Here is a 22690-nt window from a genome sequence, read left to right on the forward strand (position 1 = left end):
TAAGACTCATCAATAGTATCAGCAATTCTTGCTCACAGGTGAATAAAATACCTCCACTATCCTTGGGATGCTGGCTTGTGTGCTGTAAGTGTATTCATAACCAAACCAAACCAATTTAATAAATTTAATTTAGTTCACGTCAAGTCTACTCAATACACTAATTTATGAGATGGCAGGAATTCACTGCAGGCCTCTTAAATAAAAACAAGTCTAAAACCCACATTTTATTCTAATGCAATTGCTGAGTGTCTGGTAAAAGCCGAACATAAGGTGAAACACTTTCCCGGGGAAGCATTAGTCTAATGTAATCCATCTGAACAGCTCTGGGGACCGAGGCAGGAAGATAATCAGGTTAGAGTCGGTGAAATACACAACGCTGGGCATCATAAATTGGCCTGGAGGACAGGGAACCTGTTGGATAAACATTGCTGTAGTGGTACACAGTGACATTGGCTACACAACAGACAGAGTCTGGCCCCTTCTGGTCATTAAAGCTAATGAGTTCCCTCTCAGCACCACCATGGCTGTCAGCACCATGTCCAAAAGCAACAACAAAAACAGCAAGCATGACAAGTGTCAGGAGGCTGACACGATCAGAAACACAGGGCCGGGTCACTCTGGTTTGACACCATGTTCCTGTCAAGCTTTGGTAGGATCTGAGATATTGTTAGGTTGACAGATAGGTTAGGATTAATCCCTCCTGGCCCAGAACTGAAGTCAGACAGAGGCCGCATTCAGACCAATTAAAGAAGAGAAGATAACAAGGAATTAAGTAAGTCCAGTTTGAATATTGCATCAATAACTGAAGGCCAATCTGCATAGAAATTCATGTCACTATGAGTCAAAATAGTTGACAAGCTCATTAGCATTTTAACTTCTGCCTGAAGCATTCGTCATAACTAGTCTCCAAGAGTTAAAACAAGTCAGTCTGAATTTGTGCATGAATGTAATTGTATAGCCACTGCTACTGAATAGCACCATATCTATATGTTACCAAATGACCTTTTATTAATAATAGATAAGCCAATTGTTCAATAAAAAGCCATGTCAGTTATGACAGTGATTTGTTTAAGTGAATGTAGACAAATAGCAGTTGTTGATACACAGTTGTAAGGTGATTAAAGCCCCAGAGCTTCCTTAAAGTTAGGTATGAGTTAACCTTACAAAGTGGATTTGACATTTCCCATATTGCATGACGGCTAGCAACATTCCTAAGAACCTATATGTCTTTTAACCGCAATATTTTTAACTCAATCTCCTGAGTTTTTACCTGGGCCTTTTTCTTGAAATTTCAAGTTCAAAAGTCTAAAAGATTACACAAATAACATCATTTTTGATGAAGCAGAGGCAGTGGTGTTAAGAGATACATCAAATGCGCAAAGCATGATAGACTGGTGTCAACATCAAATCTTGTAAAAAAATAAAAGTCAGTGAAGATGTTAAAATATCTTTAAAATACAAAACAAAACTGATTACAGAAGTGTACTATAAGTCTCAGGTAAAAATAGTTTCTCGACTTGTTGTAAATGTGAATGCACAGTAGACCGATAGCTGTGGGAGGTCGAGGGCTGACTAATGCCTTAGCAAGCTAATGGGGCCCATTAATAAGGACTTGAGTTTGTGGGGAAGAAGGAGGGTTTAAAACCTTCAGGTTCTGTGTAACAGCAAGGAGGAATGGAAATGAACAGTAATTCATCTTTTGTGGCTAGTGCTCTTTTGAGATAAATGCATGAATAAATTGCTCTAAATAAAACATGAATCACATACACTGCCCTTGAATCTTCCACATTTACATTGTGTGTTGGTGAGTTTGTGAAAAACAGTAAAATGTATATCTACTTCCTTTTGTGTTGCCATATCTCTGGAATATTTAAAAATGCAGCTTCAGAGCGTCCCTCTGATCACGTACCTTGAACTCCATGGGCGTGTACTTCTCATTCTTTGGCGTAGTGTTGCCCTTGTAGTTGAGGTGGTTTGGAGTTGTGGGATGAATGATGGCAGACTCCTGCGAAGGCTTATGGAATCGCTGACAGTAGACGTAGATCAGGAAGGACAGCAGCCCCGCCCCGAGGAAACAGGAAACACCAGTGGCAATTAGGTGGAGTGAGGTGAATGCTGGGAAATGAGGAGGATACATGGAGTGTTATTGAAGTGCTCAGCTTACAATACAGCATCATATTCTGGAGAAAAAAAACGTTGTTTCCGGTTTTTGGCTTGATTTTCATCCCAAATTTAACAATTATTTTTTATCAGCCAGGTCAAAACTGGTTTCATATAGTTAGTAGTCACCTGCTACACCTGCCATGATCTTGTATTGGACAAACATGCTGTGCACCTGCAATCCAACCTTGAAACCCTTAACACTCTTTTTTTCCCCCCTAAGTTTTAGAAAAGATATCTTGGTTTTCCCTTCAAACAAGACATTGGGATTTCTGGACAGTTAAATCCTGGCTTGTTCTGCGTTTTGGCTTCCAATTTTCATTCTGTAATTAGAGCAGGGTATTGTCCACAACCTCACCAGGCAATTCGACCATTCGATTTTTGATAAATAGGCTTCCATTTAATACACATAAACAACAGCACATTTGTGCCTAATCTGAATTCACAGCACCCACAGCGTCCCCAGTGGAGAGGGGCTTCATTACAACCAATAAAATCCATCTGAGGATTTCCCTGGATCGATATTGAATTGGAAAAATAATAATTTCAATTCATTGATGAATCAATACTTTTAACCAGCTCTAGTAAATAATTTCTAGTATCTTCTCCTAAAACTTTGCATCTAATGTTTACTAAATTAAGTCCAAAATTGACTCATATTTTGAGAATGTGTAATACAGGGGTATAAAACAGTCCATATGATCTTTTATTCAACAACATTACTTTCTTAATTCAAATGGCAATGCTGATTAGTCCAGTGGTTAACCACATCCACACCTTCATTTTTCATTTGGATAGGACATCCATAATGTAATGTTCACTGAGCTGAACACTTCATTTTTGCGTCTTTGATTATTTTCAGAAGAGCCAATTTCTTTATTATGAATGCCCAATTCTTAAACCCAAGTGTGTATGACTGAACTGAGCTCTTGAAATGTCTCACTGTGAAGAACTGTTAATAATATTTCTTCCTAAATTGAGGTAGACGAGGCTCAAAATGAGCTTTTTTAGTCTAAATGCCACCTGAAGTATTTTTCCACTGCAGTGTTTCCCACACATAGACTACACTCGGGTGGACTGCTCAGGTATATTTCAGACTTTTTTTGTTTTTATTCATAGGACTGTCGCACACACGCTCAAGGGAAAGAGCGAGCGAGACAGAGAGGTTTCGCTGTCCATACATCCCCCCGGTAAATGCACCAATTAAGGTACAACGCTCATGTCAAAACTGAAGCTTCTCATGCCTTTGTTGTGATATTTTTCTGCAGCTGCTTGCTCCCAATGCAGTTTAGGATGATTATTTTGTGACGCATCATCATCAATAAACCTCCTCATAACACGGATCACCTAATGTTCAAGTGAAATATCGAGCAGAACTTTTCAGAACGCGAGTAATCTTATTTGAGAATCTTTAGCGTACTGCTAATGAAAATTGTCAAAAGAGCAGATATTCCCAAAAAGCAAAGCTACAGAATAGGGCAGAGCCAGAAAAGCCCCTGCTAACTCCACTGCCCAGGTACAGCGTCCTTCTATGGAAAACACTCCAGCCATATAACTGGACTGATACAATTTAATCTAAGAAATGCATGGGAAAAAAATTATTTAATTCTTGTTGCTGTCACAAAAAAAAAGTCTTTGCACACGACTTTTTCTGTAGAGTAAAGAGCCACTACCCAGGGGCAGGAATATGTATGACGGGTTGTTACTTCCTATCAGTAATTTTGTGAAGAAAAAAGACGTTCCGTTTTGGTGTGGGTTAGCCAGTGCATTTGAAGTACAACTACTGTCCTGGTTTTCTCCTTCCTCCTCCTGATTGATGTACGATTTTGCACGGATTGGAATTAAAAACTCCCATGAAAATGCACATGAAACGCATGTGAACACACAACATGGACAGACATCTGTAGAAACATTTAGGGGCAAACCGCAACATGCACATAGACACAGAGCGAAGGCAGCTGTTTATCCACTTACCTCCACAGTGTTGGTCCTTATCAAAACCAGATGCAGGGAGAATGACTGCAGAGAGGAGAGGAACACAGGGTCAGACAAACACATGCATGCACACACACACACACACACACACACACACACACACATGCACATACACATTCAATGTTCCTGGAGAGTCAGCCTTCAAAACACAACGGCCTTCAACTGTAACATCAGGGGAGTTGACACATGCAGAAACAAAAACAGTGAGTGAAAAATTGAAATGTCATTGAATATATTGCATAAATGGTCCATGGAGAGTTTTTTTGCTTCAGTGAATTCTTAAACTTTCGATATAAAAAAAGGACTGTTGAGTGAGCAAACAGTTCTGCTCTGTCAGATTAAACCCCCCCCAAGTTGCAGTCTGTGACACTTCACAATAATTTACAGCTACAACGCGTCCTGCCCCCCACAGATAGGAGGAAAGAAGAAGGTTGCAGGGAGGTTTTGTGTGTGTGAGCAGATTTAATTTCAGTGCCACATCTCCTGATTAATATTTTGCCCAATTTTTCAGCTTCCTCCCAGCCGCCTCCCTTCTGCAAGTGACCTTAACAAATCCATCCATCGCCTCATTGAAATTTGCAATAAAATTAGATGTGATTTGGTGTTGTGACAACCCATTAATATTAATCATCTTCGCCTGGACTCATTAGAGATTCTGAGCATAGAGAGGAAAATGCTGGCAGGCCATGAAAGATCATTTTGGGAGAAAGTTTTTGAGATTGTCGTCTGCATAATAAGGTACACTGGGGCTAACAGGGTCAACCGCTAACTTGTTGGAATCTCATGGACTTAATTATGGTTGATTAACAGAAGCGGATGACATCAGTGCAGGAAGAGAATGCAGGCTACACACAAACAACATATTTAATGTGTCTATGGACTGTGAATATGGATGGTGACTGGTGATGCGAGTGGACTGTGGAACTGTGTTTTGAACATATTTGATGATGATAGACAATCTGGTTACAAAGCCACAAGCTGCTGTTTGAATGCTGCTGAAGAACTGGCCTACAGGAGGACTGGAGGATTGCAGGCTGAACATCTAGAAGGGTTTGAGATGAATTACAGTCGGCTGTTAAGTTCATTGTTGTTGATAATTTAGCCATTTTTTTAATGCTTGATCAGATAAAACAAAGCAACTTAAAATACCTGTTTTTGTGCTTTTGTGACTTGATGAACCATTTTATTAGTTACATAATTGTAAATGACAGTTATGTTGATGTTGCTAAAAAGTGTCAGAGTCCTTACAATCTACTTATCTTTGTTTTTTTACTATCTGTATCTGTTGCTTTCCTTTTTTATTGTCCACAGTATGACTCAAAACAAAAAACCTGGAAGAATATTGGAAAACTTGTAGAGTTTCAAACCACTTCAATGGCAGACATTTTATGTATTCAGCGTCCCACAGTAAGAGAGATAAAGAAGTTTATATTCAGGTGCATGGTGCAATTGTTTTGTATAATGAAGGAAAATCAGAAGCGTGAATAAAAACCAGCCAAAATAATGTAGGGGTTCTTGAGATATTCTTTGCTGCAAAGTAAATAGATTGCATCCTTTCCAATTTCTGGGAAAAGGACATCGCACTCCAGGAACCTTTGATCAGCCGACTTCGATCTGTTAGGACAATTTGAAGTGGGGCAGCTGCTCCTGTGTGTATGTGAAAGCTGCCTGACTCACCAGGTATTTCATTACAGTCTCTCCTCTCAGTGTTGTTCCCAGCACAGGGGATGTTTCCCTGAGCACCACACACCCGACTTCTCATCTGCAAGCCCGAATCATCACAGGCTGACCACAGCGACCACGCCATCCAGCCACCTAAACACAGAAGAAAGAGCAATCAATACAAACCTTGACAAACAAGTCCACATCAAACTCAAGACGGCATGGAAACCAAACGCGCCCACCCAAGCTGTCACCAACCGTGGCCAATAACCTTCAGCCAAAAACACTAAAAAAAAAGTGTTTGTGATGTAAACAGGATAGGGAGAGTAAATCCATGGAGAGTTTGTTTAGTGCATTGCGGAGATGTTTGTCTCTTGAGCCAAGCTTTAGTACCGTTTCCCCACAGCAGGCGACTGAGCAGTAAACAAAGGCTCCTACCCAAGAGGAAAGAGAAAACTCCCAACTCTCAGCGACTCGCTTTGAACCTTGCACTTGCTCCACTCTTTCAACCCAGAGTGCAGGGAGCACAGGCTACTGCGATGAAAGGCTGAAGAAAAAGCTGGATTGTTATTCAGGGTGCTCTCAAGTGTGCAGTTTTGGCAGAGACGGTTTGTGAGGAGGCAGAGGACGGGCCTCTTTTTTTTTTTTTTTTACCTTTCCTATCAGTCTGGGGCTCACCGACAGGCTGCTCAGTCTCCACCATCTGCTCCCTTCTTGCCACACAACCATCTAGACACACAAAACACACCGACCACCTCAAACGTGTTTAATAACCGTGCATCACCACAGCCTATTTTAATTGCTTCATTTATTCCCATTTATTTTGGTCACCCAGACAACCTGCGTGATTGCACTGTTGAGTCAGAGGAAACGCCATTAGGCCTCCTTGTTAGTATTCTGTCCCAACAGTCCTTCCTGCTGTCCTCTATTACTGCTGGAGACTTTAATCAAATGACCTGCGACAGGGGCATCAAATATTCCCATGACTGACAGCCAGCTTGCCTCTAATTACGCATACGTAGTGGACGGCGGCACTAGGAGGACCCCGAAAGATGACTGATGTTGAGCTGGTCAATAAAGGAACAGATGAGGAGATGGATTGGAGCTGGAAAGGTTGTTAGCCGACAGTCGATTGGCACGGGCCTGATGGGATGTGTTGGTCCACGTCAAACAGGAAAACATTAACCTGATGAAGGAGGCAGATTAGCATCTCTGCAAAGGGAGGGAAAAAAGACAGAAAGCCTTTTACCTGTCTTTGTAATTGCCAGGGAGGCTGACTATAAGCACTACCCTCCCTGTGAATGACAGTTACGCTGATACAAATTGAAAAGGCGTTCAGGAAAAGGGGGAAACAACTATTTAATTCAGGCAGGAATCATCTGCACTACAAGGCGCCGCTGTACGCACACGCGGGCGAACACAAATACTTTGAAACACATGCGTGATTGCTCCAGATGTTATTTGTCCATGCAATATTTGTTTTCCAACATAATTAATAATGTAAACCAAAATGTTGGAGGCTGTTTGACATTAAAGTTGAGATTTAGAACGAGACTAAACCCATATGAGAATTCTGATAATGGACTTTTTTCCCCCTTAGATTAGCCGGCAGAGCTCTCATGAATATTTCAATGTCCTTGTGGTTGCAGAATGAAAGTAGAAGGGGGGGGTTCATAGAGGGCTTTGTTACTCATCTCCCATCCCATCATTACATGGTGCGAGACTTTGGGGGAAACAAGGCTAAACTCCAAACAAAATAAAAAAAGAAAGCCATTAGGACACAAATTGGATTCCTGTCTTAGTCCTGCCTCTTGGTCTTTTGTTATGTCTAATCCTAATAATGCACTTTTCAATCTAATTGTATAGCTATACTTTTTAAAATCTAATGCAGAGATTTACAATAAATTTCCAAACCTACCTTCAAAATAATACTGTTAGTTATTATTCATACAGATGCCCTCTATTCTTTTTTTAAATTATATTCCAAGATATCTACCTCGAAAAAAAATCGTCACAATAAAGGATAACATTTTTCATTTCTTCTGTAAATTGAAACATCCTAAAAATGTCTCCACCACAAAAAGGTTCCTGTAACTCACACATACACAGCAGTTGACAGTTTAATTCCGACAGTTTTCTGTGGAACCACATCCAAATTTGGACTTTTAATAAATAAAGGTTTGCATATCAGTTGTATGAAAGGTCATAGGTCTTGCAAAATGCCATCAACTTGAAGAAAACTTGTTTCTGGACAGATCTGTTGGCTAGAAAGTCAGACATATACTTTAGACTGTATTCATCTGTTTGCTTTCAAGTATTAGAGTCGAACATAGAACCCAATAATTCTCAACTTAAGACATTATTTTAGATATCTATATTTCAGTAAATCAACATTAAAATTAACCTTTTACAAGAGGGGTTGCCATGGTGCCATCAAAGAGCCATCAGCACAGTGGGTAACGACAAGGTGGCAGCCTAGCAGGATGGGTTGTAAGCTCAGCATGACTGTTTATCATTTTATAAATCTTAGTCCTGGTTTAGTCATTAGAAAAAGATGAAAGAAGCAATGTAGCCCAGGGGTCGAAACTGAAATGAAATGTTGTGGGAGTTGATATCCTGCCTGGAGGTGTGATGGAAGCACCCCAAGCGCCGGTGGCTTGACAGAATTTGATTTCAAATTCATGTGTGACCTTACCATCACAAGTGTGCGTGTTACACAGGGCCTCTTCAGTGTGTAGTCCTATGCAGATGTCCCCTGCGTTGGCAGGAGCAGGGCTGTTGCAGGAGCGTGTGCGCTGGTAGTGACCGCCGCCGCAACCCACTGAGCACTGGGACCAGGATGACCAGCATGCCCATGCACCATGTACTGTAATACACAAACACACACATTGCTTGACTTAAAGATCTTTAAAGTTAACGACCAGAAAATTACAGCATAAAAAAAGATACAGATTGCAGCAGGCAGGTCTTTAATTGGTGCTTGCTGCTATACTCCAAAAGGACTATGTATTTGATTTGTACAGGGATGCAATCTTTTCACCTTTTGGGAAAAAGAAATCACATTTATTTTAAAGATGGTTTACCAACCAATACCTCTCCAATCGCCCCAATCATACCCTGGTGTTCTAGAGATCCACCGATTGTGAAAATACCCATGTTTAAAATAACAATTTAACCAACTCTGAAGCTTATGTTTTTCTTTTTTGTGTAATTCTTGTATGGTTTTTGAATGACCTGTGATTTGATGCATTTAATTTGTTCAACTTGTTCAATTTGTTCATTGGTGCATCCTTACTGTTTCTATCTTTCCATACATTTCGCTAACCTAGTTTTTTACTGGTGACCTGTTTGCATTCCTTAATGTAAAACAATACAAATGACATTTCACTTTAAAACTAATAACCTACTGTTTGCAAATTTTGACATGAATCTACCCTTAATGACTTGGACCCATAAAAACTGTGCTTTCATTTGTTTGTGTATTTGTGAACAGGGATTCGTTCAATGCTGCATAAAATGTGTTTTAATCCTGACACAGAACTAACATTTATCACACCATCTGGGCACCTTTGTGTATTTCTAAATGTGTAGGTCTTGAATACAAAGCTAGATGTAACCAAGCCAGTCACTATATTCAACCTATCAGAAAGCCTGCAGGTCGACTAGCACACCATTAGCCAAAAAGACACTCCACCAGTTCATTGAAAAAGGTTTCCTTATTTGGTCATACTCATTCATCTAACAGAGTCCTGAAGATGAAAAAAAAAACCACATACATTGTTTTAAAAGTATTTTAGGGTTCCTGATATAGACACAACTTTGTCTTTGTATTGCCCTTCTTTTTCCTGTTGCATTGACTTGTCCTCCCATTGGGACTGTTAATGTTTAATCTGATCTAATTATGAGCATGTGATGGACTAATTGACTGGCTGGGTGACGAGCTGGTGTCCGTCTTGACTGATGGAGAAGCGTTGTTGCCAGGTAACATCACAGGCTAGCAGAAAACGACATGAGCTGAGTGGATTAATGTGAAGCAGGCTGTGACTACCGACTAACTCTCACAGCCCTGCCTGGTGGACTCTTTGACTAACTGGCTGTTTACATGGTTGACTGGCTGTTGAATGTCTCACTCACTGAATGACTGAACAACCCACTGGATAGCTGCCTGCAACACATTTTGATCAGTCTTTTACTGTATGTCTGTTTTTCATGTGGTCAGCTGGACTTATATAGTGATTAAGGCAAAATAAAATGTGAAGAAAAAGGGAAATGATCTTGGCATTTTTATAGTGCAAAACTTTTATTTGGATTGGAACCAAATAATGGGACTTTGACCTTGTAAAATTCTTGAACAGTACGAATCACACTCGTGGGAATTGGTTTGCATGACTGAATAAACCTCAGATAAACGGATATGTAGACTAGTTGATTTAACTTGGGACTTGACCTGGACTGACTCTGAATTTTCTTGGACTATCAAATAAAATAACACTTTCATTGAAATTTTCTGGACAGCCTGGAAAATAAACTTGTTTTCTCGAGCTAATTTTCTGATTGAATTTCCATCATGACATACTTTTTACTACACAAGTATTGAACTCATCTCACTTTGCATTTGAATTAATTTGAATTGAAGCGTCACTCTAATTGACTTGAAACTTGGCTTTACTTCAAAACTTTATTGGGATAGAACTAAGACATAAATTAGACTTTCTATGACCTGTGATTTAAATTGGACCTGTCTTGACTGACTACAGTTTAAACTTGTTGCAACTGACCTGAGACTTTACCTGGACTTGCCTCACATTGACTCTTGCATGGTTTGAATCAGAGACTGTATATTAAGATGGACGGAGCAACAGCCGCCTGGGAGTGAAGCCTAAATACTTAGCACAACTCCTACTGACTGACTGCAGTATGGGCCACAAACCCCGCCTTCTCTATGATAACAGATGGGACATGGGTCAAACAAGGAAGTTAAAATGCATTTCAAATAAGTCATGCTGATTTATGTCCAAGTGTTACTTTGTTTTTTTAGTAGTTTTTGTCATTACGTTTTTGATGCAAAACAACCAGGTGTAATGTCATAATCAACAGCTATTGAGAAATGTGGCTCAACCAACAGAGCAGAGGAGGAAAGGTGAAATAAAATGAAATAAAAACTAACAGTACAGTCATTGAACTTTACATATATCGTGGACAATATACGTATTTGTTCCAATCAAACACAAGAATCATGACTGCGCTGAACTGTACCGACTTGGGAGATCTTTGATGTTTAATCCATATGATAAACGTTTGCGTTGGTTAGTTGAGGGAAAATGGCGTCAATTCCACGGTTCCACCAGCTGTCTCCTTTCTGTGCATGTCTTAGCTCCACATTGCATCTCCAGCTTAGTATGCCTGTTGCATATGCGTTTTGGCTTCACTTTCGTTCAACTGAAGGAGGTGAAGATGTGTTATGTGATATGGCCAAGAATGAAAGTTTGAAAATACAATCTTAACTTGAACAACTGTGTTTCACATTATATGCTAGACAAAGAAACTGAACTCCGACTAACATGCCCACAGATTCAATGCCTGGATTTTCTTACACACAGAACACACTTGCACACCTGCTTCCCTTGCACACAGACAACCACAGGATTAATTTCAGTCTCCTCTGCAATCTACATTGCCTCCATCCTTCTCTCTAATGTCATGATCAATTATTATTTTGCACTTATTCTCTCTTTAGTCACCGGCCTTGTCCTTCTCACCTGTTCGTCTACTGAGGACAGGCGCTCTGAGACCAGATGTACACGCGACACTCATAGCAAAAAGCTTTCTGATCGGCTACCTTCCAATGGGAGGTAACCAAGGCCACTTCTCTTGGGCTTCCTGAGGTTACATGTGTTAGTTGCTAAGCCAACCCATAAGGATTTTATGTAGATAAAAACAACTGACATTTAAATACACGACAGGAATTTGATCAGTTCTGCACCAACCAACCATAAATCATTCATTCATAAGGTAGCAGTCATGAATATGTACGACAAGCACTTAAGAGGAGTTCAGACCTTTTTCTGATGCCAGCTGGTGTGTGTGTGTGTGTGTGTGTGCCCTGTCTGGTTTAATAAGTGCAGCCTGTCAGTGCAGCAGTCTGTGGTCAGCAGAGTTCTAGGTCAGCTGATTATGCTTTGATGAGAAGGTTGAAATAGATAACTTCATTTGTCCGAGGACTGTCGATGCACTGCTGCAGCTGCTGGTAACCATTAGCTAATGAAGCTAATGATCCACTCAGCAGACTTTTACTACCACCATTGACCTCCCGATCTCACTCTGTCTCCATTTCTGTCTCTCACTGTAGCCGACTTTGCTTTATGAACCCATAATATACTGAAGAAGGTAGAAACTGCCAATAACTGACTTTATCTGCACTCTAAATGAGTGTTTGTCACTGCTTCTTAAAAAAGTGTACTAGAGAGACTTCAACTGCAGATCTAACATGATCAGATCATTTTTAAATCCAGCAGCGCCAGAAGAGCACATGTATTCTGACCATCATTTTCGCAAGAATTAGAGTTATTTTGTGACTTGAAGAAGAAGAAAAAAAGAAGAATTTTTGAGTGCAGGTCACTCCCTCACTGGTTCTGCTTGTCAATTCTCTGTTTTTAACTTCCTCAATGGGCTCTGAGGTTTTTGGTCCCTTCACCTTTGCCATCATGGCTGTACCCATAATACAGAGCTAACACTAGTAAAAGGTGGTTATTTGCCCTCAGGGCTTTTGGTCTGGACACCTTGATAAACTTCGCCCAGGTGAGGGATGAGAAGTTGAAATGAAATGGCAGCGAGCTGCCCGCTTGGAGGACTATAGCCTCCGTACATGGGGCGCGACCCTAATTAAGTTTAACTCACTATGTTCTGATTGAATTTCCATCATGACATACTTTTTACTACACAAGTATTGAACTCATCTCACTTTGCATTTGAATTAATTTGAATTGAAGCTTCACTCTAATTGACTTGAAACTTGGCTTTACTTCAAAACTTTATTGGGATAGAACTAAGACATAAATTAGACTTTCTATGACCTGTGATTTAAATTGGACCTGTCTTGACTGACTACAGTTTAAACTTGTTGCAACTGACCTGAGACTTTACCTGGACTTGCCTCACATTGACTCTTGCATGGTTTGAATCAGAGACTGTATATTAAGATGGACGGAGCAACAGCCGCCTGGGAGTGAAGCCTAAATACTTATGTACTTCAAATACCAGAAAATAAAGTGACAAATAGGGAAAAGGTTTTTCAAGTGGAAGTCGAGATTTAAAAAAATACATTTTAATGTTTAAACTACAGATTACTTTCTGTGATGTTTTCAAAACCTGATTTGAGCCCTTTGGATTTTGGACCTGTTTTTGCAAAATAAATCACAATATAAATAAGAAATTCTTGGGTTTGATGAGCCCTGAGTAAGTCCAATAATATGATGAATGTACTCCTGCAGAGTGTTTTAGATGGGTTTGGTTTGTTACTCACCAGGACACGCCTGGACATTACAGTCCTGATAGTCCACAGGGGAGCCACGGCACGCTACAGGGGCGCTCTTCCCCTCTGGTCCGGAGCAGGATCTTCGACGGGTGCGGTAACCTTTGGCACAACTCTGCGAGCAGCTTGACCATGTCTCCCATGATGACCAGCCTGTACCCGCCACTCTCACCACTGGTGTCTTTAGGAGCTCCTCCACAAGAGCTGCAGAGAGAAGTAAGAGGATAAAAGGGGGGGAAGAAAACAGTTTCAGGTTAAATTAAAGTCACAGAATGATATACAGCGCAGACAGATTGAAACTTTAAAGGATTTACAGAGATATGAGGCATGCAGATTTGAGTTTAAGTCACACTGTGTATATGACTTTGCCAGTAGGCGTATTTCTCTGTGTCCTTCCTTTTGACTCTCTCTGTGTCTCTCATGCATCTCCCACTTTCCTGCTGTCAGTGTTTCATCTGTTTGTCAGAGTAGCTGAGGCCCCCCCAAGGAGGCTGGCACAGGGAGACAGGTAATCGATTCAGGGGAGGGGGGGCATGAAAAAGCCACCAGCGGACTGTGGCCCTGTGGAGCTTTTCTCTGTGAGTGTGTATGTGGAAGTGCTGGACTGTGAATGTGCCTCTAACAGCATGTAGGGGAGCTCACAGGGCCAACAATTGGGCTCTTTCAACATGTCACACTCTTACTCTGAGAAATTATAGCACCCTGCAGCCTTCTCACAGTGCTATTATACAGTAGTGGTTATAATGTGTGTAGAAACTGTGCAGAAGTGTATTCATCTCAGTCACAACACATAGGTACAGGTAACAGATTATTATCCTTTTGACATTTCTCCTTCATAACAATCTGTTCAGATTCTTTTCTGTCGACTCCCACTTAAAGCGTAGTTGTTATAGTTTAAAGAAACCGGAGAACTGACACATCTATTATTTACATTTTCTGTATTTTTATAAATGCTGCTGTGTCACAAAGGTTGGAAATTGGAGCGTTAAACTCAAACTGAGAGTGATCGTAGCGGAGAAAAGGGGTTTTAGCCTCTGTTAGATTACGTGAGAGCCCTCCTCCCAAACTCCCAGTGGGAACATATTCCAAAGGATGGGAGCTCAGTAAGCAAAAGCGCAATCCTGCGGGAACATTTGGATAGGCAGCACCAAGTCCAAAGCTGCCAAAGACTCAAGTGTGAAGTAACTGTTAGGTAAAGATGGGTTCAGGTTCACTGAATGTTGCGATGAGTACGATTCCTTGACGTCGTTAATCGGGTAATGTTTACCACTTGTGTGCTGCACAGGTTTTGCTTTAGGCAACAGTACTTCAACTGAGATAGCGTTACATGCACCGTGTCAGCAGTGCGACAACCCCTCCCTCTTCGCTCCCACTCTGCTCGCCTGTCTGCATGCTTGCTTGTCTCTCAGTTCTGTCTGCTCTTTCGGGTGCTTGGATTTGGCATGTGGAGGTAGCTGGGAGGGTCGTCAGCTGTTATCCACTTAGCTGATTTGGGCCTTCGGACAGGCATTGCCTGAGAGAGATGCTTACTCTCTCCCAGCTTGGCCTACTGTTGTCACCTCAGCCTTTTCCTTTGTGTGGTCTGCTGCTGCACATCACACCACATTTCTCTCTCAAACACACATTTCACATTCCATCAATTATTCATTCACAAGGTAATGAAAGTAATCAAATATTTAAATTACTGAAAATACCCATCCCTAATTGAATGTAGAACATCTCTGTACCCAAACTGTCAACATCCCTGTGTCTGTCAGCTGATGACTTACTGTCCGTCTCGCAGGCTGCTGTACCGTCGTTCGGACAGAAGCGCGTCTCCACCTTCCTGCGGCCGATCTGGAGCTCGTGGGGATCAGACAGGTGGGCTCGGCACATGTAGCGCATCCTCTGCTCCTGACGAGCTCCCCCCTGAGTGACATTGACCGGCATCCAGGGGGTCCAAGGTGTGTTTCTCTTCACCTCTGGACACGCCTCCAGGTTACAGGCCTTGTACTCCTAAATGACAAAGTGACAGTCAGTCTCAATAAAAATAATACTAAATGTGTTTTGTTTAAAAAAATATATAGATATATTATTAAGATATTAAGATAAAAAAGTTGTCATTGCTTTTTGCAAACTGACTTTTCCCTTGGGCAGTACTTCAGAAAAGGACCGCAAAGAGTTAAAATTAGGGGTGCAGGTGGTGAAGGAGTATGCCTGCCCCAATGTTTGGAGGCTATAGTCCTCCAGGCGTGCGGTCTGGGTTTAAATTCCGATCAGTTTTATTTATAGTGCGCATTTAAAAAAAAAACAAGCAGTGTTCACTAATGTGGTTCACAGTCCACACAAAAAAATGGTGGTTCTAAACAAATAAGAAATAATAGTAAAAAAAAAAAAGAGAACAAGACAAAACCGTAAAAAGACACAAGGGCAAGGACGCAGGATCACAGCGCTTCTCATTCAGCGTTATATAACAAGCAGAAGTGTTCCTTTGTGTTCCACCTGTTCCATTTTTCTCCGTTAAAACTAAGGTGTGTGTCCCCTGAGACTGTCTGTCATCCGACGGTGACAAAATCAACCCTCATGAAAAAAATAAATGTGACATTTTGTTTTTGACGCCGTTGACATTTTACAGACTTTTTCTGTTGACGTGCTGTCAGTGCTCTAACTGCAGCGGAGGCTTTCAAGGTCAGGAGAGAAAAATCGAAAAAACAACACGTCTGTATTTATATCTGTTGTTTTCATCACCTTATCACCTCTACAATGGCTTTGCCCTCGCCTCATCGAAGTTCATCTCCGATCGACTTCTAACACACAGAAGATCACCATGTACAGGTTCACATTGTCCGGAAAAAATTAAATACTGAAAAGGTTTGTGTCTGTTTATAAAAGTATTTTACTCTTTCTTGACACTAAAAAAGGTCTGCTTTCATAGAAGGAGAAAGGTTGTGCTAAGGATGACAGATGTTCTATAATGGCTACTACTTTAAAAACACTGAAAATGTACCACATTGAAATCTAAAGAAAAGCTACTTGATTTATGATTTTTGGGTGGCACCTGTGAAGGAATATCAGATTTCAAGTGGGACCAAGGCCACTGACGCCGCCCCCCCTGGATCCACGCAGCCAACATCACCTGAGCCCACCCAGTTCATATGATAGCACAATATTAGCCAGTTGTTTCCACACACCCCAACTTGATGACATGAACGTATGTCAAGCCGACCATTAAGGCATGAGAATTCAATTCAATGATTGGCCTACATAATGCAACAGAAGGAGCATCTTGTTGACACCTCTACTATTTATCTGTATGTTTGTTTGTGTGTGTGTGTTTAACGTTTCCTACCAGTGCACATCCTGGGCAGCTGTTTCCATTCTCACACGTTCTGACCCTGGAGTGGACACCTCCCCCGCACTCTGTGCTACACTTTGTCCAGGAGCCCCACGGGGACCAGAAGATGGGCTGAGGACAGGGCACTCCTTCATTGCAGAACCTGAGGAGAGGGCAGCGATGTGAGGTGGAGGATTTTAAGAGGGTGGTTGTTATGAAAATACAGTAGCAGTCATAAAGATTTCAGACTTGGACTTCAGGTCGATGGGAGATACTTTAAGATGGATTTTCAAATGTTCTGCTGTGAGATTTAAAGCAAAAATATTCCAGTTTAAAGTTCTGACTTGGTTCAATAATCACAGCAAAACTCACTTTGGAGACCTACAATCAGCTCTGGCATCAGCAGAAACGTGGCTGAGTTAACATAAATCAAACATGTGCTGCATCACATCATAGCATTTAAAGGTTGGAATCAGAGAGACACATTTATCATTTCTTTTTTTCTTTTTTTTTTTAGCACTAATGGTCTCAGTGGGCGATGACATTCAAGCCTGAGTTCATTATTTGATTGGAAAGATGCACTTGATCATTGTAGTCTTCTGAGTGTCAGCGTTTGGATTAATCAGAGTTACTTTAGCAACACATCAGGTGATCTCAGCTCTCTTTTTAGCCGTTTGACTTTTGGGCTTTATTCTCGTAAAGCACCTTGCAACATGAGCTTAGAAAAGTGCTCTAAAAATAAAGGTAATTATCAATTATTATAAATATCATTACCTCTCGTCCCTGCTTGGGCCAACACACACGCGACCACCGTGTCGGGGGGAGGGGTTGTTACAGGAACGCTGGCGCAGCTCAAAGCCTGTACCACAGGTTGTGCTGCACTGTCCCCATGACGACCAGGGCGTCCAGCCTCCATTTCTATGGCAACAGACAAATGAAGGGGGAAAAAGAAACAACCTATTTCACAATGGTCCCAATACCTGCATTAATATTCATCACTGCTTTTAGTATTCTTTCACAGGAGGTTTTCTGTTGCTTAATGGAAAAAAAAGAAAGCACATTTTATCTTTGTCTGATCATTAGTCAGAGTCTGAGCTTCTGGAAACAGAAATGCAAACACGCACAAGACAGCTCCCTCTGTCAAGGAAACATGCATTCAATTCGCCTAAGTGCTTTGTTCCTGGGTAGCACTTCTCATGATTTAATTGCCACTTTCTGCAAAAGCACAATTCAATTTCCACACCAAGGATTGAATCTGGCACTGTTATCCAGTAGGATGAAGGTGTCTGAGCTCTTTGTCTGGAGCTCTGTTCCCTGTAGCACTGTGATTGGCCAATTCCCCTGCAGACCGAGGCGGTGAGAGGTGTCATAAGGAGGACCAGAATGTCGCCTACATTTTCTAATAAGATTCCTCACATTCATGATCTTTCTCATGTCCTGTCAGCGTGTAAATTGTGCCCCCGAGGTGGGAGCTTCAAAGTCTGTCATTTCAGAGCTGCTACAATAGCAGAGTTAAGGAAAAAAGATGTAAGAGTTCTCCAGGTCCTGGACTATAACCTTTTCAAGATGACAAGCGTATATTCATAGCTTAATAATAATTTGAACTTGACTATGTCCAATGTACTTAGTCAGGACACTTTACAAGTCCTCCCCCCCCAAACCTTAATTTGTACCATCTTTTTAAGAAAGCCCCCTTAAGACATGGAGAAATATGTAAAGCAAAGTAATGCATGATGAGAGCGACATCTACATTATAATGAAGAGATGCAGATGAAAAAAACAGTCAATGAATACATTTCAAGTCCAGTGACGGTGTAGAAATAAAACGTTACAGAGGGAAGGAGCAGGAGATACAAAGGTTGATTCAAGTGACTTCTTTGTATTTTGGTTCTGACTTGAGGTAAACGTGCTTCTTCCTAAAGATCGAAGGGAAATCTTGGGTTTGCGTGCTTCAACTACATCAGATATTTAGTTAGACAAGAAGCTGCATAGAAATTTGCAAACTAGCAAAAGCACTTTTAAAATCCTCACTGTAGTGCACTGGGAGCCAGTGTAAAAGTGAACTACAGGATTTAATTGGCTCTGCTGGGGAAGAAGAAGTACTTGTAACACTTTGTAATACTTAATAAAAGTAAGATCTTGATACTGCTTTGATCTGATGTAGAGAATTGACAAATATATTTCAAACTTTGTCATTACTGCCTGAAGTTATGTTATACAGCCGGGGTATAAAATGTATTTTCTCTTGTTAGCGTGAACAATAACGTGCATGCCCTTCTTTATTCCATTGATTGAAAACATCTCTCAGACAGTGCATTTGTTCTTTTTATTGAAGGTATCTCCTCAGTATAATTCACTTTAATATCAATTCTATTAGTTTAACCTTTCTTTAACAAGGGAATCCAGTGAGGTCTTTTCCAGAGAACAATAGGCTGAGACAGAACATACACTGTACAGTATCATTACTGATGTGTCATCTGTTTTTTTTTTTGTTTTTTTAACCCACCTTGAGCAGTTGGAGACTTCAATGGTGGGGCCCACACAGTTTTTGCCCCCGCACCGAGGGGTGGGACTGTCACAAGACCTGGAGCGGCACAAACATGAGCTCACACCATCCACACCGTCGTCATTGTTGCAGGGTTGCCACGGTGCCCACGGTCCAAAGCCCCCATTGGTTGTTTGGTTCCGCAGCTGTCCAAAAAAACACCAGTTCCCGATGTGAGCAGGTCAGCAAATATCAGCCTTGGTTATTAAAACCATCTAATGCACAAGTGTCAAAACTTTTCAGTGCATGTTGAAAATGAGTTTCAGGGTTCAGGAAATATTCTACTAGATTGGACTTTTCCTTTTTAGGCTGCAGTGGCAGTTTTTTAAAGTGACATTGTTGTCTGCATTTCACCTTCAGCTTTATTCATCCAGGTGATATCAGTGCAACCTAATCAATCAGCCCAATAGGTCCTCCCGTCTTTGTCTTTTACACCCACATCAATTCCTGTTTTGCACGATAACACTATGACAGATACTGGCACAGAAAATGCTGCAGAGTCATGTTACTCCTACCGGGCACACAGTGATGTTCTGCTTCCACTGGCTCATGTTGGAGCTGTCCTCCAGAGTGGTGCATCTGCGCTGCCTAAAGTCCCAGCCACAGTACGGGTCCCTCGCCTCCAAACACAACCTGCAGAGGACAGAAGAGAAAGGAAGGAAGGAGAGAGGAGGACTGTCAGCAGAGAGAGGAGTGTGCTACTGAAGCTGCACGTCATTTACGAAAAACAGCAAAATGTATGAGCAAACATCTGTATTTTCTGAACATATTTAAATGACTTTAAAATAGGGAAACATTTTTTAGTTACACACAGTATTTGAAGAATTACACTCGGCAGGATTGATTTCTATTAGTTCATGTCTTATGCTGAATCATATTTTGCTTTGATTTCATAGCATAAAGTTTACTTCAGAGATTTTCTACATATTCTAGACATCACATATTGCACCTAAAAGTGCCACCTCTGATTCTTCCCACGATCGATTATTGGACCTTATCCACAGATTCACGAGTTTTATATACTTTATATTTTGTAAGGAGCTACAGCACTTTCAAGGGTCTTTTTTTTTGTTTGTCTGTTTTTTTCCAAACCAATTTCAACCCTCAGTATTAATGTCACAACATTTGGGGATTTACTACCCACAGTGTTGTGCTCTGTGGTGACCATGGCCATCAAGTGATGAATCAATATGATATGAGGGTGTAGAGATTGCTAACTTGAAGATGCTGTGCTAAGTCCAGTCAAGTAAATAACCAGGGCACGGCTGTGACTTTAGCTGTGTCTGAACCGTTCTCTGACTTACTGTAGCAAACATGCGCTATGACTGACTCTGCAAGATGACAGACATCAGACGTCAGGTGCTTCTTTTCCTCCCTTCGCTTTCCCACAAACAACTTTATTCACGGTACATCACCCAAACAGTGATTAAATATTTGTAAGCTCCTCCAGTAAAACAGAGGCTTAATGACGGCTAATTAAATCTAAAGCTGTTAATGACGAGGCTTAGCCGCCAGAGCTGATCTGGATGCCTCAGGAACGCAGCATAAAGGCAGCGAGTGAATAGCTCCTCTCTCTCAAAGACTCCACTTCCTGCATCATATCCTCTCCTCCGTATCCCCTTCTCTCTCTCTCTCTCTCTCTCTGTCACTTCAACTCTCCTCCCTCTCTCTCCTAGCTGCATTGTAGGTCCCCTTCCTCCTCCAGGCTAAAGGAGAGATCCTTGTTGTTTTGTTTTTCTCTCCTGGCACAGACCCTCGTTGTTTATTTGAAGGGGCCTGCAGTAGTTTAGCCTGGAGGTTGAGGAATCTCCAAGTGTTGATACAACTCAATGTGCCAGGTCTGGGGCTCCGCGGTGAACCCGGGTCGGCTTAGATCCAATAAAGATGTTACTGCATAGCCAGCATATCAGAGGTGACCCCGCATGAGGGGAAAGGAGAGAGAGAGAGAGGGAGAGAGAGGGAGAGAGAGAGGTGCGGTGTTCTCTTGTGATCTGCAGCACAGCTCGGCGACTTCCTTCATGAGCGTGACGCTTCCACTGCTAACCTTCTTGTGTGCCGTTTTAATTAAGCAACACTATTACAGGGACGGCGAAAGCAATCTTCAATACGGATGAAACAATAATCATAATGAGGTCGGCCAAATATTCACAGTTCAGTGAACCTAATAGTTCATTTAAAAAGCGTGGAGGGGAGGGGCGTGGTGCCATTTTGGCTCAAGGTCGGCTACTTTGTTTCCGTGATGGCTTTGATGCGTGGCACTGCGCCGTCATCGTGGCTGAGGGAATCTCATTTGGCCTTTTTGATTACTTCCACACTCACCTCCAATACACACACACGATTACAGAGATCAGCTAAGCGGAACAATTAATGTGTGCACATTTCAAGGATGGAATAAGTGATCATTTGTGAACAGGAGAGGTGGGAGAGATTTAGGGCCTAATTAGTTCCGGATAGAGTGCCAAGAGGCATGCTGGGAGGCTTCTGACCTCAGGGACCGAGCAATTTATTTCTGAATTCACCTGTTTGCATTTATTTAGAGAACATCCTAGTAGAAATGTAATAAAAGCTCCTAAGACCGGAAGAATATTTCATTTGGAAAGAAATGCTGACAAATAGCTAGCAGTGCAGGTGAGGATGTGGGGGGACTGACTCCTGTGAGGGATAAGATATTTACACTGATGAAGGTACCTGGGTACGCTCACAAGACACACAAGCTGTTCTCACATACTCAATGCTGAAAATGTCTAGAAAACTTCAGGAAGGGTGCCCCTAAAACAGCCGGGGAGCGGGGGGGCAACAAAACTGAAGTGCTGGACAAAGCAACACAGTCAACTGTGATGACAGATTTTTTTCTTTTATATCAGCCTACTGTACATGCAGTTTCAACATTATGATATCAACAGAAGGGTGTGCTGGTGAACAGGAAACAAAATGAAGTTTTCCATTTTGTTCCAGTCGTAGAAGATAAACGTCATCAACCCCTTCCACTCGCTCGTGGTGAATATCCTTAGTATTTCCTGCTGTGTTATGACATTGTTTCACCCCAACTTGGCATGGGAAATTTACTGAGGGGATGGCAGGAAAAGCTGCACAGCTGGTAAAGTTGAAGTGAAAGATTTGGCTGGTTGGATTCACATCATGAAGCCCACCCAGGAGAGATTTCAGGAGTTGTGTGCATGTGTGAAAGCATCAACTGATGCTGAAAACGAATCTAAACAATGTTAATTCTTCCTTTGTTTTGCTGATTATCTAAATTACAATAAGCTGCCAAATCTAAACCCTGTGCTAGAGTTCATTTTATGGCCAAAAGTGTGCGGACAAAGTCAGAGGTGCTCAGAACAATGGGCGAGCAGCATCTTATTCTAAAGGCAGCCCTGACCAGCAGCTTTAAATCAACTCAAACCTTCCAGCAGTAGAACATATCAGCTGCAGCTTATTCATTTTGATTCTCAATGTAAAATGAACACAGGCCTCTAGTTTTTGT

At 41.5% G+C, this 22690-nt stretch overlaps 1 protein-coding gene across 7 annotated transcripts in view; it reads right to left on the reverse strand.

Annotated features, from left to right (window-relative positions):
* Nucleotides 1–22690, reverse strand: part of sema5ba (sema domain, seven thrombospondin repeats (type 1 and type 1-like), transmembrane domain (TM) and short cytoplasmic domain, (semaphorin) 5Ba) — a 182480-nt gene that overhangs the window by 3651 nt on the left and 156139 nt on the right. For 5 of the 7 annotated variants that reach the window (XM_065961973.1, XM_065961972.1, XM_029280655.2 and 2 more), the window contains 11 exons: nucleotides 19722–19839; nucleotides 19168–19352; nucleotides 17436–17579; nucleotides 16677–16824; nucleotides 15118–15343; nucleotides 13340–13552; nucleotides 8513–8683; nucleotides 6472–6546; nucleotides 5833–5970; nucleotides 4135–4179; nucleotides 1910–2115 (listed from right to left, as the gene is read on the reverse strand). In XM_065961973.1, the coding sequence (XP_065818045.1) occupies nucleotides 1910–2115; nucleotides 4135–4179; nucleotides 5833–5970; nucleotides 6472–6546; nucleotides 8513–8683; nucleotides 13340–13552; nucleotides 15118–15343; nucleotides 16677–16824; nucleotides 17436–17579; nucleotides 19168–19352; nucleotides 19722–19839 (1669 nt within the window). The remainder of the gene's footprint in view (nucleotides 1–1909; nucleotides 2116–4134; nucleotides 4180–5832; nucleotides 5971–6471; nucleotides 6547–8512; nucleotides 8684–13339; nucleotides 13553–15117; nucleotides 15344–16676; nucleotides 16825–17435; nucleotides 17580–19167; nucleotides 19353–19721; nucleotides 19840–22690) is intronic. The other 2 variants (XM_065961974.1, XM_065961975.1) reach the window with 2 other exon arrangements.

The sequence above is a fragment of the Labrus bergylta genome, chromosome 13 (genome assembly GCF_963930695.1).
Source record: "Labrus bergylta chromosome 13, fLabBer1.1, whole genome shotgun sequence".
In the NCBI taxonomy this organism is placed as follows: Eukaryota; Metazoa; Chordata; class Actinopteri; order Labriformes; family Labridae; genus Labrus; species Labrus bergylta.